Source organism: Temnothorax americanus, unplaced genomic scaffold, assembly GCF_048541705.1.
Source record: "Temnothorax americanus isolate GAGA-0224 unplaced genomic scaffold, ASM4854170v1 Scaffold21, whole genome shotgun sequence".
NCBI lineage: Eukaryota > Metazoa > Arthropoda > Insecta > Hymenoptera > Formicidae > Temnothorax > Temnothorax americanus.
Genome location: NW_027509349.1, coordinates 1,049,972 through 1,072,468, shown reverse-complemented (window position 1 = coordinate 1,072,468; position 22,497 = coordinate 1,049,972). Strand labels below are relative to the sequence as shown.

Below are 22,497 nucleotides of genomic sequence, written 5' to 3'. Positions count from 1 at the left end.
ATTTTAGATCTTTATATTATATGCAGATGATTCTGTAGGAAAGAAGAATTTAGATTTATTTCTATAAAAACCGCGGAATTATTTCGTCAAGATTTAGATTTTTCTTATTAGAGAGAGAAAATTAAATAAAACTGCAGTAAGATGATTTTATAATGCATATTATAGATTGTGTGTGTTCGACAAATGCATTTTAAACAATATATCAACATACATGGCACGCTATAACAGACTTTAGTAGTGTAAATTATGTTCGACTAGAAATAAATTGCTGAAATTAGAACAATAATCAAATTTTATTTAGATATAAAACAATGAGCGTTGAAGTATTGTCCTTTATCAGTGTTACTCTGGCAACAATATTCAGAGATGCAGAGATGATAGATGAGTGCTGGCTCTCTCTCGGCTCTCGCCGACGAACGGGGGGAGGGGGCGAAATCGCGTGCTAAATAACTTCGCTAACAAGCTGCCGCCGTCACTGTGCAAAAAACGATTACGTAAGCGGTAATGGCCGCCGGCTCCTCCTAAATTCGAGAACGAAGTGTTCCGGTCGAGCGCGCAATCCGAGAAAGGGGGCAGAACGGTTGAGCAAGCGCGCGCGGGGCTCAAGCCGGGGTGGGGGTTAATTTTAATTTCCCAATTTTTCCCACACCGATCCGGCGCAGGTAATTTCCTCCCCAGCAGAGAATAGATGTAATTACTTAACGCCTCCGAGCTCCTTTTATTAAAAGAGGATCGCGCCCTCGGGGGTTGGAGGGGCGGAAGAAGTTCTCGGAGTGGGGGATTGCCGCAGGAGTGGTGGTGCGTGATCATGGGGGTCTTCCTCTCTTTTCCTCGCAAGCTCGTCCGTCCACTCGAGACCCGAGAGGAGGGGGTTTCCTATTTCATTAATTTTATTAATAAGATATTCCATATGGAATATCATTCCGTATAATATCAGAGAATGAGAATTTCAAGATTCTGATGTAATTCAGAAATTTATTGAAATTAAGAAAGTACACAGAAATATCTGTTGGCTTAAATTAAATTACTCCTTCAAGTTTCAATCGTGCACAATAATTCTAACGTTAAATTATTTTATCGTACGTCTCGTACTAAAATATATTGAACGCGATCTTTAAATTACACACATAAAACTTAAATTGCGTCTGCGAGCCTCAAAAAGTTAAATTTCCTCCTCGAAAACTTTTATTTGGACGAAGAAAATGGTCAAAGGCGGAACAACAATGTTGGACAATAAACAACCGCACAATTCACTGATATATATTTTGCCTGTCCATTACGACGAATCCAACTCGGTTCGAATCCGAGTGCTTCAGATGAGATCGGCAAGGGTATCTCGCAGCGGCTGTGGGAAGGGAGGAGCCATCTTGCGGCCTGTTTCAGGGCAGCCACCAATTGATTCGCCCCCACCAGGCGCCGCAAGCAGGCGTCGATTCAATTCCAGGACGAAAAAAGCGTCCGGCGGGCGGCGCCGTCCATATAATTCTCGCGCCCGCATTGGCCCGACATTCCGTATAGCCCACGAGCCCGCCGTGGGCTCGGCCAATCGGGCGCCTCTGGGCGGATCCTGAAACCAGTTTCAGTTTCGCGGACAGAGGGGAGTCGTTGACTCGAGCCTCTGAGCAGATAGTATTGTGCCGTTGGCTCATGCCGTAGTGGTCTTAACACTGGCAGGTCCTTGCTACCAAGGAAATCCCGGAGACCCGCCTGTCACGCGCACGTATTCGTGTGCCGCGAGGACCCGGAAGTTCCTCCGGTGACGTGTCGTGGCCGGGAAAGTGTCGCAAAATATAATTTGGTGATTTAATCCCAGCGTACACAGAATTTTGGAGTACACCGAGAAGAAACACTCCCGTGAATCGTGAGACTGTCAGTGACGTCACAGATCAAAGACTCTATGATGGACTTTTGGAAAGACGTTGTTCTTGTGGAAGATCGTCAGTCTTCAATCGACGAGCTTAGCAAGTGAAGGACTGTTTATATTCATACATGGTGAAATCGACACTTGGAGTCATCAATCGTGGATGTATGATCGATATATTATAGCCTAATTTGTGATACTGATTGAATTTAGTTAGAAAGATCGTTTAGAAGCTGTGACAACGTCGTTAAGCTGACCGACGGCTGGTGGAGTTCTACCAGTCACCTATTTGACAGGCAACTTAGTGCATAAAAAAATTTAAGAAATATGTGAAACATTGTTATCTGCACTTTGAACCACAGAATTGATCTATAGATCTTGAAAGCGAAAACGAAAAAATATGAAGAATATGTAAAATAAAATATTGCAATTAGGAAGCATATAGGTAATAAAAATCTCGAACCGTTGGATCATTGTTTCGGATGACTGTTCTTTAAGATCACTGCTTTCCAAGAAGATCAACGCTCGGGATGGATCTAGGTAATGACCTAAAAGACTTAGAATGGAAGATACAAAGACCTGTTTGAGACGGCGAGATCAGAATTTTCGTGAGCGTCTTAATGATCATCACAAACGCGTGACTTATAGGCAATGATAGCCCATGGATGATGTGTCAATGATCATGCTTCGAAGGGCCTGAAATGGAAGACGTAAATTCGCGTTGATTGGAAACGTCTAACGGTATCAGATATCCCCCGCATTCTTGACAGACACATGATTCCAGTGTACCAGTGATTAAGTGACTCTTCCTCTTCTGTGGTGATCGGGGCTTCGTTGATCCTGAGGATTGATGCGAGCGCACTGATCGCTCTCCGAGGGAGAGACGAGCGCCGGCGAGTTGGTACCGAAGATGGTCTTGGAACCTGGAGGCGGTCTGTCCTTTCCGTTGCCCCCCGGCAGCGGCTCCAGCGCCTCCGGAGGATCCTTACTGGCCCCTACCAGATTGTTTCAAAGAACGACGCCTGTGTTTCCATTCCACTTGACAGGATGGCCGCCGCATCATCCGGTTCTGGGTCAGGTGCAGAGCCAGGTCCAGCAGAGCATGCAGGCGCAACATCAGGCCGCTGCCGCGGCGGTCAGATTCCTCAGTCATCATCATCCGCATCATCCGCATCCAACGTTGAGCAATCATTCCCTGGTACCGGCGATCACTGGGCATCATCCTAGTGTACATCATCTGCATCATGCGACTGATCATGGAGAGGAAGAGGACGAAAAGAAAGGTGAGTAAAAATCCAAGTGTTGAAATCTAAGATTGCACGGAGTCTGACAGCTTAAAATTAATATTGGGTAAATTTAACACATAATCTAGTTTCTTTCTAAAAATACTCGGATTGCAATTATTTTTAAAAAATATATCACTCGTTTTCTTTATAAACATTTTTTATAAGACAACACAAACTAATCACATCTAAAAGATGTTTCAACTTTCGGCCAAGGGCTTTTAAACGAGAGCTTGCTTTACTTTTATAAAGGACGAATATAATTTCTTTTTCTCTTAAAAAATTTGCGTTACGAAAGATTTATAATTACAATATTAACAGATTATGCTCCTTGGAATCTCTCTTTCTTTCTCTCTCTAGTTTAGTAATCTAGTTTAGAGTATTTCTCCATGATCGCTCGTTGAAGTGCGTTGATGGCGGCGGTATTTCCGAAATAGCTTTTGAAAAACGGTCTTCAGGGAGTGGCGTAACGCGGTCAATCATAAGATCGTTCCTGACGAGCCCCTGGGATCGCTTACGACGTTAGTCCCTATCCCCTTTTCCCGCCCTTCCTGGCGACCGCCCGTCTGAATCGTGTTTCGTGCGCGAGAACGTCCGCGTTGCCGAGGGTGAAAATCTGTTTTTTACGTGATCCCATTCACGTCCCTAACACTTGTTTATGCTTCGAAGGGAGCGCCACTTAATTCGCCTACCTTTGGCTTTCGATTGTTTCCGCCGCTATGAATTTATCGCGCGCTACCGCGAATTTGCGTGATTATTGCCGGTTCTTTGATGAACGAAAGTTCAAATTGGTATAACGTAAGGTATCGTATAATTAAAATAACATTCGTGTCTAATGTGTTTTCTTCTACAAAATTCTCCAATCTCTGCTAATATCACATGTGAAGTATACATAAAAAAATGGGCATTATCTTATTGTAGAAATATTAACATATATAATTACTAAGTTGCACGGTATTAAAATAAAAAAATTCTGGACAGTTGAATAAAATGCAAATTCTAAAAAATATTTTGTTTAAGAGAGAAATGAGAGTATCAATAGATAACAAAAAATTGTATTAAGATTTCAACTAGCATGTGTCTTCACAAAAATTTAATTCAATTAAACTTAATTATCAAGATTAACTACATCGTTTAAGAAATTTTAGTAAGTGAATGTTTAGTGCAAAATTTTTTTTATCAATAGAAAATGAAAGATTTTATTAAGGTGATTTCAAAACTAGAGCATGTGAGTATTTATACAAAATTTAATTTAATTTAATTATCAAGATATTCGATAAAAAATTGCAATAAATTATACAGTGTAAATCTTTTTTAAGTCTATAGAACAAGTTTTAAATTTGTAGAAAGACTTATGGGTATATAATAAGAAACATTTAGGATCTACGATATTTTTATACCCTCGTACAATTTTCTAACGAATATACGTTACGTCTTCATTCGCTTGTATGATAAAAATTCTGCTTATTATCAAACCGCCGTTCTTCTTCGGTAATTTTCGTAGTTGTTCTCCAATAACGGCATGCCGCGTCGGATAACACACTTGGCGGTTTCGCCGGTTCCGCCGGTTCTGCAAAAGTATGCAGCGGTTAGATTCGTTTATAATTGCATAATGATTTCTACGTCGAGGAGAAGCATTTCGTTCATGAACGTCAGCCGTGCACGCGAGCGTGTATCAGATCGACCCGCCGGTTATTTCGGGATTTATGAAAGCTCCCATCCTCTCCGCCATGATAAATAGTTTTATTGGCAACGACTGGAACGCGCGTAATTGCGAGTTCATGCTCTGATCGAACGTCGTCCACCGAACGTCCTTTATGGCGTCACGTCGTAGCATGAGCCAAGTTTATTTTCGCATTTAATGTCTTTCCTTTATGTGAAATTGAACCAGATTCGCCTAAAGATTTCGCGATTGCTCGTACATTTTCTCTACGATGGAAAATATCATTGGCGCTAAAAGAAGTCGTGTACTCTATATTCATTTGCAAATAAGATGTCGAATAACTCAGAAATTTAATTTAATTAAACATAACCAAGATATATATACCGCTTAAAAATTGCATTGAATGATTTGCAATATAAAATGTTTTTACAGCGCATCAAACAAGCTTTAATTTATAGAAATATTTATAATCTATAAGATATTCTTATATCCCCATGCAATTTTCTGAGGAATATAATTTATGTCGTCTTTCACGTAGATAAGAAAATCTTATTTACTTATATTAGAAAACCGTTATTCAATAAAATTTTGCATAAAATGTGTTGGACTGTTCGCTAGAAGTTAGCGAACTCAAACAATTGAGGGGAGTACCTAAAGATACTTAAGATAATTCTTAGAAAATTATCTGTTGTAAATCTAAAGTCATACTTGTTAGTGGCTAAGTTTCTCCGCGGTTAGTTCACACACAAAAACTTTTGCACAAATTTCTGAAACGCTCATAGTTATTTGGAAGCAACTTTTTAATGATAACTCCAGCTTTTTCTCTTTTTCGGTTTTGGAATAAATTTGGCTCTCTGAAATGAGAATTAGGTCGAGCGCCAAATCGACGCGAACTCGGTGAGTGAAATCGCATCGTTCGCCGCGCTTCACTTCGCGTCCCTCCCGCAATCGAGCGCATTATACTTGGACATTTAATTACACCGATTCCTAATGAAACGCTCGCAATGTATGCATCGCGATTTTATCCCGATCGATGTCGTCGAGAGATAGGCCGCGCTTGTGTAAAGGATCGCGAATCGCCCCTTTTTCCTCTCCGTTCCCCTCTAGCTTCGCGAAATTCTCGTTTACATAATTAGCTCGGCGGCGGAATGCTCGTGGTGGACTCGCGTGCGTACGCCTCTACACACGATCGTTAAACTTTTTCGACGTTAGCGCGATCGTTAAGCCGGGAGCGCTTAGCATCGCCGCGAAATTGCGTCCCGTCGGCTCGCAAAGCCGCCACATGCCGCGCGATCCCGTCGTCGTGAATTAAGATTCAGACGTCGGGGACTAGATCGACTGGATTAAAACGTGTCGCTTTACGTGTTAACCTGATGATATAGCGATATCGCCATCGACGATTGAACTGGTGTCAGTGACATGCGCATGCGAGACATCCTGTCGTTGTTTTACAGATTCTGTATGACTTTACGTCCGATGGTTTTGATTTTCCCTTCTCTATGCATTCTTTAGCGAATTGGCTTTTCCCTTTACAAAAATATTGGAGCTTGAGTCTCTTTTCATGTAGAAAATGAAGGAATAATCCGAGGATTACGTACTGAAAGGGAGAAACGAGCGAAAACGAGCACCAGGTAGTAAACATCGAGCAAACATTAACTCTAGCTTGCCATATTCCGGTGGACCGCTGAACGTTTTTCGGTTTTCTAGTTTTCACCATTTCCGTGTTTAAACTCAAATTATTTTCTTGACTCGATATTATCATAAACATCTTATCCAGACTTTATATTTTTCATTCCTACATTATATACAAGCTTAAATATATTAATTAGAATAAAAATGACAAAGCGACAAAGTGGAGCGGTCTCACGGACCGAAGTGTGAATAAAGGAACTCGAAAATAAGTGTGGCTTGCTAGAGTTAATCTCAATTAATCATCCGACGAAATTCGGAATTAAATTATGTCCTGTGTAAATTATGCGGACTGCTTTTATCTTCCTTCATTTCCATTTGTTTCACTTATTTAATCTTTGCTAATCAATTTTGGTTTATGTAATTTTCCGATAAAGCTTATCATGTCTTACTCATAAGAGTTGCTCATTTCTCATCCCGCATTTATCTACACATTCGCGGATTTCCAACTTACAGACTCGTCGATTAATCTTGAGTTCGCGCCGCGCCTGCTCGCTCTTATTTCTATTGTATATCTCAACCTGTGCGAGTCCAAGTTAACGCGATCCAAATCAGGCATCAGGGAACGTGCACGAGCGTTGAGCCTTATAGCGTTTCAATATCTGCTTAATGACCTTTTAGAGAGTCTTATTTGCGCCGAGAATATAATAACTTTCATATCACACGTGAAAAATTTGAGAGATATGAATTTACGTCGAGATACTTTTGTTCCATTCCGCCTCTCTTATCAAGTTGTGTATCTAAGTGTGTATCTATGTGTATCTCTAACAATCTGCATCTAACAATCGCGGATAGATCACGTCGTACAAGACATAGCTAAAATAGACAGACGCACCTTACGGGACGTGTTGAACCAAGGCAAAAAAGGAGTTATACATAAACATTAGTCACATTAGTAGTTTCTCGATTATGATCTCTCAACGTATGAAGTATTTATGAATCATAACTTACGTTATACATCAGTGATATAAGGTCTGGAATTATTGTATTTTAATTGCCGCTTTAAGCGGCGTACATATGCCGGTACGTCGTAACAGGTGTTCGGAATTGTGTTTTCCGTCTGCAAAATGACGCCTCTTTAAAACATAGCTGTTTGCACCTCGATAGGTTTCTCGCACAGATGAGAGATGAAGATTGAATTAACAAGTGTATTTGACAAATCAAAATGTATAGTTGGCGTATCATTTTCAAATTAATCGTTTTCATTCAATAACGCATATTTGTGTGACTATCGGTGTGTAACATGTGTTCAACGATACCATTAGGGTCATTTTAATCCTTTAAATCGAACGATTAAATTGATATTCTTGTCGAAACTATTCCCTCTGGGAAAAGAATTGTTTGAAGACAGTAGACCCGCGCCCTTCTCGCCCACTTGAGACTTGTAAGCTACTCCCATGATTATCGCGAACAAAAAATAATAGTGTCCATCATCGAAAGAAACGCAATACACTCGAGGGAGGGCGCAGTGCGGAGGGATGCCAGGTGAGACCAAACGAGCCGAGCTTCTTTAGTTAAGTGGTCACGTTATCGTAGCATCCTGTCATTATTTTACGATTAGACCGAAGGAGGAGGCATTAGGACAGTTGACAAAAAAAGAACGACCGTTCTCCACAAAGAGAGGGGGTGGGAGGAGTGGAAAGAAAGAAAAGATACATTAGAGAAAGTTTACAAGGCTTACAAAAATAATTTGCGCGCATCAAAGAATCGAAATGACACTGAAATCGAAGAGCAGATTTAAAGCAGAATATGTTGGAGCGGAAAATTGTATCCGCCATTCCGAGCGTTGAAAGCAATGAATAATACGTGATCATTCTTTATATACAGATGTAAGTTCTAATAATTAGATATCGGCGTCCTTTATCGGATTAAAAATGGGTTAAGATATAAAATCGAAACGCTGTAATTCACCTTGTGGATCTGGTATACAATTTCCGCTCCAACATCCTGCGCTACGCAGAGAAAGTTTAATTGGTCGAAGGACGGGGGAAGTTTAAAGGTATAGCACTTTAGCGCACAAAATCACCTGGATTTATCGCGGTTTCTCGCGGATATCGCCTCTCTCCCTCTCTCTGTCTTTCTCTGTCTTTGGAAAAATAGCGGAGTATAAGGTATCTAACAAAGAGGTTAGGTTAGGTTGACATGTAGACCGGGCTTAACGCATCGCAACGTCGGCGTCAGGAGTCAGGATGTTGCCGGCACGGCCGCGGCGCGGGCGCCCGGGCGCCGCGATTATCGTTGCAATAACGATGCGATTTTACTCAAAGCACTGACACGCGATTGCAAAAATTGATGACTGAATATAACAGAAGAGCGTCACAGGAGATCGTCTTCGCAAACGCTGTCGGACTACAATCCAGCATTACGTTGAATATTCGTCATTGTCATTATTGTTTCGCGCAACGCTATATAACGCATCGTTACGAAGATGTCCGGTTATAATAATAAATTTAATCAGTACGTATAAAATCGTGCGCGTCGTGTCATCGATTCACGTCGCGTGTTTGTTAATGCGATAATTCGAAGTCGTATATGTGCTTTTTGCGCTTGAAATTATCGCCATTTAGAATGAGTGCAAATTACGAGTAATATATGGAAGATTTTACCGGCATGTAACGACAAACGCGCGTCATTAGCGAAGCCGCTTATTAGCCGACTTCGTTTGAAATGGTGCCCGAAAGATTCGTCCCGTTCATATACAATCAACGAACAATAGCTGAGAACATTTAAATTCATATAGGACCTATAATTTTACTGTTAACGCGCGGAAGTTACTCATTAATTAATCAGGCAGCTAAAATTTTTTCATAAAATCTCGATTAAAAGTCGATATCCTGCGTTTTATTGAAGGAAACTCTTCAATAACGTCAGAAACCATTTCAGAAACCTCCGCATATTATACTAACGAAGATGTCACTACACGCAAAGAAATACCTCGGAAACGCGAATCGCTAATAGCAATTAAGTATTCTTCTCGGACGCCCCGGACTTACGAAGCTCCGCGGTACTTATAAAGCTCGCACAGAATGCAAGGAAAGCTCGCGCGCGCGCGCGTACGCGGGATCGCCGCACGGTCGCGGAGAAGAAAACAGGCAGGCAAAACGCGCGCGCGGCTCCGGGTAATAACTTAATTTAAACTAAACTACAGTTTAATAATTCTCCCAGCCGGGTCGGCCGTGGAAGATGCGCCGGCAACCGGCAATTTCAGAGCCGCCGTTAACTGCCGGTCGTTAGTCCCTTTTCAAAACTTCTCTCTTTCTTCCTCTCCGTCCCTGCACTTCCCTCCCGAGGCCGTCCCTTGCCTTTCCCGCGGCTCCCTCGCCGCAACCTCCCTCCCCTCGCCCTTGCTTCCCCTTTTTCCCCTCCTCTCACCCTCGCACGGCCCGAGCTACCAACGTTCGGTCACGAGCTAATTTTCGAGCGTGGCTTGCGTGTCGTGAATATCGCCACGGGCCCTCAGAAATACTCGCGCGGCGCGGCGCGACCGGCAAATTGAATCGTCCTCGTCTTTCTGCCGCTGGGCACTATATACACTGCTTGCCCGAAATACCGGATCCTGCGCGCGATCCACCACTCCTCGCCAATAGATTTCTCGAAGGTACGAAATGATAATGTTTGTTACTAATGCAATGTTTGATGATAATGGCTATTAATTCTTAGATAATAATATTTTTAATTTTACACGATACGTTTACATCAAATCGATGATACACATTCAGCACTGAAAGCAATAAGCCCTTATTCTTGGATTTGATCGTATATTTTGTTATAACTAATATTATAATCAAATCGAATACATATAATTTGTACAATTTGATTTCTTAATCACGTTACAGTGATTAAAAATCAAAACATTACAGTCCAAACATATTTTAATAACTGCTTCTTTAAACGATCACATAATTATTATTAAATGCAGATGTAATTACAAATGTTTAAACCCATTTGTGCACATTCCGGGAAGGCCTATGTATATACATTACAGTTTGAATACAACAAATAGTATATAATTTATTACTTTATGTTATATCTTTGTGAACAATACATTCCTTATTATTTACAAAAACAGATTGACATATTCGAAAGGGCTTTTTTATGTGCTTATAAAATATTAACAAGTAGGATTATTAAGTTATAATAACGCCAATAACGCAATAATTCATCAGAGAGTTAAACATCTGCGCTTTTAGACTTGGGATCCTCATGATCCTTCTATCTCACAATCTTTATTGGTATCGTCGATATATCGTCAACAAGAATCACGCGCTATAAGCCAACTAGGCACCCGGGCATTTGCGAAGCGCCGTGTCTGCAAGATTTCTTATCGTCAGTTTTCTCCGCGACCAGAACTGGAGAAAGAAAGCGAAAAAAAAAAAAAAAAAAAAAAAAGGAGGGGGAAATATTAATTAAATAGTTTGAGTTATGATGGAGAGAATAGGTGGGGTGCGGCGGGGTAGTGGACGCATATAGGGCTGCGTTCGGGAAGCGCGCTATTATAACGCTATTGCATTCTATCATTCTATCTTTATCGCTCATCAGGTGTAAACAAGGAATGGTCAGGTGTAGAATAAGCAAATAGCACTAATAGCGTTTTCCCGAACGCACCCTACGGCTCTGACAGACTATAAATACGTCATATATTTATATGCCCGTTAATTGTCTTTGACGATAAGAATCTCTTTTTTATTACTTTCTGAGTTACTTCGCCAATTTCGCTTTCTGGCCCCGGACTGGGTTTGTCTCAACCGACAAAATTACCATTTTCTATGTTATTGACCTATATCTGTCCTTGTATAGACAAGGATAGCACCTAGCATTGCACGCGCATACATACGCACGACACTGGGCTTGTCTCAACGTCTTGTAAATGCGATCTCCCGTCTGCAAACTGCTAAAACTTCGGCTCGATTTTTATTTCCGGTGGGCACGATTCTCACCTTGTGCGTGTAAATACGCACGTATAAAACGTTGTTTAGATACATTCACGAAAACTGAGAAAATTATGAAAGTGACTGTACTGCGTTATTTTAACAAGCAAATTCACACACGCATATACATAACACTAATAGATAATCGTAATATCAGTAAAATGTACATTGAAGAGAACCGATAGATATATCGTTGAATAATTCGATAAAAATGTTGATAGATTTTGATCTTTTTACCAAAATAATTTTTACGCCATTTTCTTACAATACTCCTTTATTCAAGAACTTTAACTTCCTGAAAAATATTTACATATAGCTACGCAGCTCGAAGAATTCTCTAAAATCCCCAAAATTTCGTTGCGAATGAATGGATTGTTCCGCCGTAATTTAAGACGCTCTCGCGAGATCGCGCATAATTGCAAGGAAAGGGGAACGTTTATCAGCTGGTGAGCGGATTTTTCATCGCGGCGACCCGCCGCGACAAAAATGAATGAACGTCGGCGGACGCGGCGTATCCGATGATACATCTCATCTGGAATTATTTCAAATAAATTATATCGTCCGTTGTGCGTCGGCCACAATGCCCTCCACCTCTTAGCGCGATCCCGTTCTTCTTCGGAATTAACCCTTCCCGCGATGCAGCGTGGCCCTTAAATGTCTTCGCTCGGGGAACATAAACGGTCGGATGATTTGTGAAGCGAAACGCCGCTCGCCGCGGTGGAGAAACGGTAGCTAAACAGGACGATGTAACACAAATTCGCTTACGTTGATCGTTTAATGTTTCTTGCGTAATTTACTGGCGCCGATGGCGTAGAAACTGCTGCATTCTCGATATAGATACAAAAAAATCTCATTGTTGATGTAGCTTTATTCTATCGGAGAATTACACTTTTTTTTAGGTAAATACATCAAAAAGTAGTTTATTATTTACGGTAATAATGTCTTTTGTTTACTGTCTGTCGATAATCTCTCATTATAAGAAAATTAAATTACATTTAAATCGAAATACGGATTTAAATCGGAATAAGACACCAGCCTTTTAAATAATTAATATGCAGTGTTTTGCATATAATCAAGATTAAGGATAAAATAAGAAAGTTTTCCGCGAGAACGTTTTATATACGTTTTCACACTAAAGTCTTTCGTCTGACACTTTGAAAATATCTTTGTCATTTCGTAACGATCCGCAGTACGCACGCTTTCAGCTGTAATGTCGGAATTTGGTAGTCGACAAACTCTCGGGTGCTACCATCCTCAATTAGGGAAACGAGCGAGCGAGACGCCGTAAAAAATACCCTTCGGCGAATTTGAATTTATCGCGCGAGGCACGCCTACATCCACATCGGATAATATACAAACGCCGGGGCTGCCGTTTGCATTCGATTAATCGGCGGCCACCGCGTGATAAATCCGCGTTTTTACGAGCGCGCGTCCAGCGAAAATTAACATTTTCAGCAGCTCGCTACATTCTATTACTCGCTACCGTCCGCGCCGTCGGAATTAACGACGGCCTCTAACACGCCGTAAGTGATAATCGAAGGTCGCTATAAGTCGTTTCGTCGCGTCGAAAGAATTTGCGACTCTCGACGACGCTTTCAACGCGGCGCTGTTCCCGACGGAATCTGTGATGTTTGTAGCGATCTCGCCAACCGAGCTGGGAATAACATTTTTATTTCCGCGAGTGCCCGCTGGCAAAGCTGTGTATATCGATCGGTGTTTCTACAATTTGCACTTGAATAACTGAGATAGAGAATATATATAAACATATTATATACGAATGATATCGAAATAACAATACATATAGCAAAAATTATATATTATTATTCATAACATATTTACATATTTTTTAATATAATATAAATATAACACAATATTATATAATATGACACAATATTATTTATATGTATCTATTGTTTTTACTTTTAATAAATTTGCTTATAATAAAGATTTATTTAAGGAGCAAAACCTTCGTACATCTTTAATTTCAAAAAGTATTTCTATAAAATTAAAATCTGGATATAACCGCCATATAAATGTTAAGTTAACGCAAATAAATGCGTGTATTGTATATAAACGCGAATTTGTGTTTTCAAATACGAAATGTCCAATGAGTTTTGCCATTCGCGACTGATAATGCACGTTGCCGATCGGTCATTTAAAACAATCGACTCGCCGGTCGGGATCTCACGCGACGACGGGGATGTAATATCGCCTGGCAAATGACACGCCATGGGGGTAACAATCCGTGGCTAGTATAGTTAGGGGTGGTGTAAGCCAACGCGCCGAGGTCCGGCACGCAATTTCCTCCTTTTTAAAGCCAGACGCAATCGGCCGCGCGAGAACGCCCGTAATGCGCACGCGGAATTGTACAATATTGACCTTCCGTACTCCGGTTCGTGCATTACGTTAATAACAATTGGGATAGGCTGTAAAATTCATCGCCCCGCGTTGATAATTCACCTGCGAGGCGGGATAATTAAATACGAATAATACAATGCGCCGCGGGCCTTCTTAATTCTACGGCTGCTAGCTTATAGGCGAGTTTTTTCAAATGCAAGTAACGTATTTGTAAATAACGAAAATTGTGTAATTGCGAAAGAACGTGGCGACTACATCACGGCATTAATACAAATTGAGTTCAGATTCTGAAGGTAAAAAATACATGCGATGACTCTCTTCCGGCGTATAAACATCCAACTTTCTGCACAACCGAGCACGATGTCGATGTCTAAAGCATTTTAGTTTTGAAGAACTGTCGAGGAGCCACCGCACCGTATTTTTCTCGCTGCCGCATAATCTTTCTAATTGACACGTAAAGTAAACACGACGGGTAATTAGTTCGCGAGCGGGGATGGGGGGGGGGCGCCAATAAAAACGGTGCCACCGCGAAATAAACACAAACTCGCAATTACATCTCGCGTCGCAGAAAACAAGTTCAGGACTTGCGGACGCGTGGGATTTAAATGCGAGTATTTATTACCGGCTGGTTAAATTCCCAGTATTTACCGGGAATTAAGAGATACGCCGGCCGGCACGGCCATATATTTCCCGCTTGTCGCCACACGTATGCGCGCGCGTGTTCCACTGCCGTTTGCTCTCCCATTTTCAAGTTTTTCGACACCTTAGGAAAGCCCTATCGGGCGGTACAATCGCGTCTAATCGTATTTATGATTAGATCTCGCTCGCAAATTGAATGGCTAACTGTTCGCAAATTAATTAACGCCAACCAAAATAGGTTTTCCGCGTATTATAAGGCTTCAACCGCTCCTCAAAATTGCTATCCATAAACATTTCATCGTCCCTTTCTCACCACGAACGCGGCATTAAAATTACTTTATTAAATAATAATTACATAGTATGCATGCATAGTTTGGTATTTTTATAATAATAATAATAACGATAGTCATGTAAAGTATAATTAAGCGTTAATGAAAACACTACATTCTTTAAATCACTTAAAGAAAAATATCCAAACAAACCCTAATTGTGAGATCGAAATCTCGAATTCCAACATAATTAACAAACACTTTTGGTAAATTATATATTTAGGCCATCCAGGGCGTATATCGAAACAGTTCGTTTACGTCGAGGTTTGCGTATAGAAGAAGTCTATTATACTGAATGTTGTACGCTTTGCGTTACGAAAGTATATCCCGCCGTTGATGTGAATCGATCCAACCGATCGTGCAGCCTCTATAGCCTATATACTATAAAGCCTTCAGAATGCAACTTCCGATCGTCCCTTCCCGTCGAGCTAACCAGCCAGCCAGCCAGCCTCTTGATTCTGGTTATACGCGACCAAGGATCGCACGCGAAGGTATTAATATTTAATTAACCGGCCTGGTTGTAGATCGTATCAGAAAAGTCTTATCGGCCGGCTACCCGTATTATGCGAGGAATCTTTTAGCGTATAGCTCATTCGATATAGCCTCCTCATATTCCTCCTCGTCTTCCTTCGTTCTTTTCTTCGTGTTCGCGGCCTGCCACAGCGCCGCTCACATTGTCGCGATGTTTCTCGATCGCGTATTTCGTCGGCCGGCATTAATGTGATCCGGTTTTTGCGATCCTCACCGACCACGGCGTGCATCCGCGAGGACGTGGATATCCGAAAGATCTGGGCGATCCGATAAAGGATGAATCCAAGCGACCGAAGAGTCAAAACGGACACACCATCTCTTTGGGAATGATAATCCCGGACAGCTAAGTCCGATCGTTGACGCGAATAAAAATAGAAGAGCTACGGTCAGACGTCATCGAACGTCGTCCACCTTAATTTATGTCTGCATTGATTGCATTTGATCACGCGTATAATTAAATGCGCGTTACGCAACGCCGAAGGCTCCCCGGAGTTCATCTCCATCGATCCTTTTCGAGTTCACCCACCGGTTCCCGTCTCATCTTAATTATGTCCCCGCGCTTCGGACATCGCATAATCAAGACGATCATTTGCATAGATTTGCAAACGGGATTTAATATTTCAAACTTTTGCCGCGACATTAATACGCGCATAATCGCGTAGCGCTATAATTAAGCGAGTTAACGTAAACCCGAGAGAGATACGGTGCGCCTTTCTCTATGAACGTTTGTTTCAAAAATTCGAAAACGAAGTTGTAGGATAAATTTATTATTTATAGTTTCGTATCTTGGCTTGTCGAAGAAACAACTCCAACAAAAATGTTTTACCTTATCATCGAAGTTAAACAGCTTCGAATCATTCTTTTTTATATTTTTTCTCATGTTTTTTTCTACTAATGAGCGATATGATGTAAAAAATATCATGCGGCTTACAAAGTAATAATATAAATTTTGGAATTGTTTATTGCATGAATGAAATATTTAATATTGCTTAAGGTATGAATGCTCGGGCGATTTTTTGCAAAATGTTATATTAAATATTTAATATTTAGAAAGAGAATATATTCCTTCGCTCGAACCTCAGCCGATCTCAAAATTGTTTTCGAATTCCGAAGACAGTTGGTGCGTATCTGAAACTGATACCGAGTCTCTGAAGACTTTTTTAATTTGATAAACATGCGCGCCTGTATTAATCAGCGAAATTATAACTTTGTTTAATTAATTTGATGATATTGGCGCGATTGCTGATTACATACCTCTCGCAGACACGCACGAATTTTAACCCTTCGTTGGTAACGTCGGGTCACTCGTGCCCTGGCGAAAGTAACTGTCCCCTGTAGCTCGAAAGGTTTATATAAATATATTGTTTAAACAAATGAAAAAATCGGCAATATCGCGATTGATCCTTAAAGTAGGATAGTTAATAACTTAACATGAATTTTTTCAGATTTTTTTAGAACACTAAAGTATTTTTTAGGCGTCGCAAACGAGTGACGTTACAGGTGCCGAAAAAGACGTTACCAGCGAAGGGTTAATATCTCAAAGCTCTTTATTCATATAAACATAATTGCTATGTTCCTTAATGTGCGCTCCATGTGCATGCGCGTTAAATTATATCGCCTCTCAGGCGAATTCGATTTCGCCTTCGTCATAATAATACACGTGAGGCGTCTCGGTATCAATCCTTTAAAACAGTGATTCTATATAGCCGAGACAGTTTATGTCGCTTTCAATGCTTCGGTCTTTTTTAAATGCAACTGTCAGTTCACGTTTATTAACGTTATATTAACTCTAGAACTATCAAAGAGTAGTCAAAATAACTGGTTTTTAATTTTATATCGTATTTATAAAATACCTACATTTTATGAGATTTTTTCGTGACTTTTGTTGCAATATGTAAATTGATCAATTTAATTTCTCTCTCTTTACCTTTTTTTTCTAAAGATATATGTATATATAAGTATTTTTAAATAACAGAAATAGAAGTACATCTTAATCGTTGCTAGTTCTAGTGTTAAAAAAACAAAGCTAGTATACATCTTTCGTCTGTCGAATATATGGGTCAAGAACCTATTCTCGATCCATGTGGTCCAAAATTCATCGCTCGCCCGCTTCCTCTCACCGTTCTCGCAGAACGGTAATCGTTAAACGACAACACCCTTTCTCCCGTCTTCCAGGTATATTCCGTGGATCTTCATTTCGCACCTCGCGAGTCAGGTATGATGTTAGCAGTCGTTCTTTGGAGCAAGTCGAAAGCCTCCTTTTCCCTTCCTCTCGGGTTCTCGACGGGTGGGGGATGGAGGGGAATGTAACCGGGCGTCAGGAGGATTGATGGCGTCTAGATGCAAATGCAGTCAGTCTGGCACGCAAGCAACGTATCCACCTACCGACGCCTTATGCCAGTTAACGCCTTACAGCTTAATAATCTTGTTCTCTCTCCTTCTCCCGCTCCCTCTTTCTTCGCCGTCCGTGTCCTTTATCACACTCGCGCGTTCTCGCGCGCCAGACTAAATTACTTTATTAACCCCCTTTTCCCGGGATCATTCTCCCAACCCTCCCGATCTCGAAGGAACTGAAACGACCGGTCGGTCGGTCCTGATACAGAAGCGATCCTGCCGTTTGTTAAACACCGGTGTTATGAAATTTGTACTAACGTTTCAAGAAGTTGTGAATACGCTTAATAAATAATTTATTAACGGTAACGTAAAAAATAATAGCGGTAATAAACTTAAACGTGCGCTCGGCAAACAATTTCCATATATTTAGCATTTTTCTTCTGCGTCCATTAAAAACGTGCAGATAAGATAAAATAATAATAAATAGCTATTAATATATAATTATACCAGATCAAGATGAGAACAAACATTATAAATTCGTGATATAACAGGTTATTAAGACTTGTCTTCGTATTTATTAAATTAAAAAGTCGATTAGTCGATTATAGTAGATTCTCGTAAACTTTTAACAGTCAGAAAGAAGAGTTTTAGAACAAACGTTGCAATCGCAGACGCAAATGGCTGAGCATTTGGTGCTTGCGTGTCGTCCCGGTCCTCTAGTAGGGTTAATCGCACTTTAAAGGGACGAGATGCGGACGCGGAGTTCGGCTGACCCGAAATGGGTAGAGCGTCGGCGTGTTACCTCCTCACCTGGAAACTGGTGTTGCTTGCCAGGTAGGAGGCGGCGCGGCGGTCTCCTGGGTGCCAGGATGTCGTTCCTAACGCTAATGACGTCGTTGACTCTCACTTAACAAGAGACTACCCTCTAAATGGGGGCTTGCGTCCTGAAAGCGGCCCGGCGGCGCTCGCCAAGCCGGTGATTACGAAACTCGAATTCACTTCTGAATTGCATTCGTCGTGTAAGCGCCCCGTGATACGAGGGCCGCTTTGCGTTTGCGTTATGCCATTCTGTCACGACGGTATAAAGTGACGTCTCCACCGAAACTTTAATTAACCATCAGGCCTAGTTGACCGTCGGGAATAACGAAAGTATGCAAATATGATGAGAAACAACGATGAGGGTTATACGTCGTTAGAAAATTCTCAGTGTCGCGATTACTTTTACATTCAACGATTTGAACGACGTTTGGACAATTAATGTGCCGCCGTTCGCTTATACGATATTTACGCCGCATATTTTCGTCTCGCAACGTCATGCAACGCGACGCAACGCAACGCAATAACGCAACGCGAAAGGCAGCACGTGAATCGCCGGCCATTCGCGCCGGGACAAGGCCAAGCATAATGCATAAAGGTGTTACCTGGGACGACCCAGGGGTAATTTCAATTTAATTGCACGTTATTTCGGGCGTGCTTATACGCGTACGCGTATACGCGTGTAACGTAGGACGAGGCCTTATTAAACGCCTTCGGGCTGCACTTCGCCGCGACGCTGACGTTTCGCCTCGCCTGGCCTGGCCTGCGTGTTCCTGCGAAGAATCGTAGAAGACCAGGGAGGATGCTCTTCTTAGAGATTTCAATCTCCTCACGGTGGTGTACTAGAACTCGGTGATGACCAAATAATTAATTCCGCATGGAACTTTTCTCCTCGAGATTTCATTAAATCCTCATCTGTTCGACGCGGAGTTTTACAAAACGCTTATGACGTATACATACGTGCATCTACGATATAGCAAATCGATCGAAATCATTCTATTAACGATACATAGTAATGTTATATGTGTGATAAACGTTAAATTGCGATCTTATACAATAGAAGAATGATTTGGAGTAAGAAAATAGGTTCACTTTGATTTATATAAAGTCTATTATATTTTTCTTTGAAGGCGAATTATTATATACTTGTAACCAAAATAATCTTACAAATGAGGTAGACTATGTTAATTACAATTATTACTTGAGATCCGTTTTCGCTCTCATCCCTTCAATCGTTACTCCGATCGAACTCTTCCGGTAAAGGATTATCGCCCTTCGCGGCTGGCGAAGAACCAGTTCCGCCGATATCTATATACATGCACGCACGCATATACGCACTTTCTCTCTCACTCTCCTTCTCTCTTTTCTCTCTTTCTATCTCTCTCTTTCTCTTGTTCTTTTATCTCTCGTGCATTTCCCTCGCTCGTTTTCCCGGCGAGTAAGACGTCCGCATATAAAGGTGAGTTGCCACGAAGGGTCGCGTGCGTCGTTAGAGGCCAGTAACGTATCATCATGCGATTACACCGCGCTAAAAACGTGCCACGTCAACGCGTATTAAACGCACACCGACGCGAAATCGTCTATAAAAACGCCTCGTTCGCCGGCAAATTGATATTGCGGCCCCGACGGACCAGAATTTCGCGCGAGATCTTCGTCGACCATGCCGGGTGATGATGCTCTTCGTCATTGGTCGCGCTGGCCGCGCCTCGAGAAGAGAAATTTTTCAGTCTTGTTAATCCACATCCACGGAACGTTTATTAAGTCTCTCGTCAGTGCCTTCCCATTACGCCCCGGCCCGATAAACACTCGAAAAAAAAAAAAAAAAAACTACAGTTTTAAATGATTAAAGATCAAAACTATTCTTCGCGACAGGCTCAGAAACAATAACAAAACTAAAATATAATCAACGGTATTAATTTTAGCACGAAAGTAATTTATGAAATATCCAGATTTGATATAATTGAAAATGATCGAATCGCATGTCTCTGTTTTAAATCATTAATTAGAGAATCTCAATGGCGTAAACTGCTTTACATGTGTCAATTTAAAATAAGTAACTTTGAAAGCTTGATAATTTTAGAATGCTCGAGTTACTTTGAAATAATCAATTTTATATGATAATTTGATAATTGACAGATCGTATAAAACGAATACAAGCGTAAGAAATACTTGTTCACATATACCCAGATGCAGGTATAATATTAGTTTGATCGATGCATCGATATTTAATATGGTGGAAGAAAGCTTCTACAACGTTTCAATTTGGATCGTCAGCTTAATTACACGCGACATAAATCGCCGGTGTTGTAAATCGTTAAACGGCTTATTAGCTATTCAGCCGAGTATTAAAGCATTTTAAAAAGCAGCAGGATCGCGACATTGAAAGTAAAAGAATGAATAGACCGCGGCGTAAACAGAGTGGAACGTCCGAGAAAACGGCCGCTAATTGGATCATTATCATTGGAATCGCACACAAGAATCGTGTTTGAGGAAGTGTGTGTCATTTATTAAAACGACGGTCAGAAGCCGAACCCGGTTGTTGACGTATTTATTACGTTTGGTAATAAAAGACTGGCCTAAACGCGAAGGGTATCAAGTATGTTAGACTAAATATACTCTTATTGTGGAATCACTCTTTTAATAACCAAATAATCTTGTAAAATGTATGTGATTTTTATTATCATAATTTAAAATCTCGTGTTGATACAATATTTCAATGCTTTTCGCAGAATTAAAAATTGTACAGAACTGTGATTTAAGCCGTTTGTTGAAGAAATTAACATTTAAAGCTTGAAAAAGTTAAATTTGCACTGTAGAGCGGAATCCTTTAATTACATAACGGAGTTTTTTAATTATATAACGATTAAATTGAGTTTGATTAACGTTAATGATAAACTTACTGAATTTAAACAAATGAATTCAATTGCTATGAAATATTGTTTTTGCTTAATACAATTATTGAACTTTACGTAAATTTTTTTCTACGTAAAATCAGAAACTGCATGCATAAAATATTATTAAAAAACGAGTACAGTGTAATAAAAACCAGATTGAAAGAATCAATCCTAAAAGAACAGAGAAAGAGAACACTCGAGGTTTCGATATTTGACCCAAATTCCAAACACGATTGACATTACTGCGAGAACAGAAAAACACGGTGACAGCGTGGAATCTTTTTATCGTTATATTATACGTATAGCGATTCGATAAAAGATATCCCATATTGCATTCTTAAAAAAACAAAGGAAGAATTTGTATTAAAAGTAAAGAGGAGTCTGAACAAAATTTTTGTTCTGTCTTAAGATTTAAGTTTAAACTTTTTTATAACTGTAATATTAAAATTTTAGACATTGAATGTAATATATTAAAATAACTGATAACCTCTTATCACCTTTTTTATTAAAAATAATTTATTTCTAAATTTATTTAGAAAACTGCTTAAGCTCTAATAAATGATATAAATATAATTTCGTGGAAAATTTTTTTGTATAATCTTCAAGAAGAGTCTAATACAACGTGTATGTGGTAATTTTTAAAATTACCTTTAGAATTCAATACCACGCGCAATTCTGCCTGAACTGCCGTTACTGGTAACTACTGGAATGTTAGATAATATAATAAGTAGCGTAAGTTAGACACTCCGTCGGAATTAATTTGCTTAGCTCCGTTTTTTATCGCGCGAGCGCTACAAATCGACCTCGGCGAAATCACGTGGATATATAATTCGCACGTTTTCTTTTTGCTCTTGACGTTCGCACGATTCGGTTGAAATCGCGATTGCACTCGAGGCCGTCTGCGGTCTCGACCGTAGCCAGGCACGGGAGTTATTATATCGGGCGCGGTTTATCAAAGTTGATAGATGATAGCGGACGGCCGCGCTAAATAATTTATGAGGGAACGAGTTAAACAATTTTCACGTCCGGTTTGATTGCGGATCGCGTCGTCTTAATCTATTTTCGTTGCGTTCGCCTTGCAGGGGAATTGTGCATTTCCTTCTTAACGAGGGAAGCGGCTGTCTCCCGGCGTAACGCACTCGGCGCATAATGAACCTGACACGACGATAATG

At 40.6% G+C, this 22,497-nt stretch overlaps 1 protein-coding gene and 1 long non-coding RNA gene across 3 annotated transcripts in view; both read left to right on the top strand.

Moving 5' to 3' along the window:
- LOC143897820 (uncharacterized) overlaps positions 1 to 22,497 on the top strand; it is a 198,817-nt gene that overhangs the window by 19,060 nt on the left and 157,260 nt on the right. The window lies entirely within an intron of this gene.
- LOC143897814 (uncharacterized) overlaps positions 1,626 to 22,497 on the top strand; it is a 31,636-nt gene continuing 10,764 nt past the window's right edge. The window contains exon 1 of the mRNA XM_077406735.1: positions 1,626 to 3,144. Coding sequence (XP_077262861.1) covers positions 2,772 to 3,144 — 373 coding nt within the window. The 5' untranslated portion in view covers positions 1,626 to 2,771. The remainder of the gene's footprint in view (positions 3,145 to 22,497) is intronic.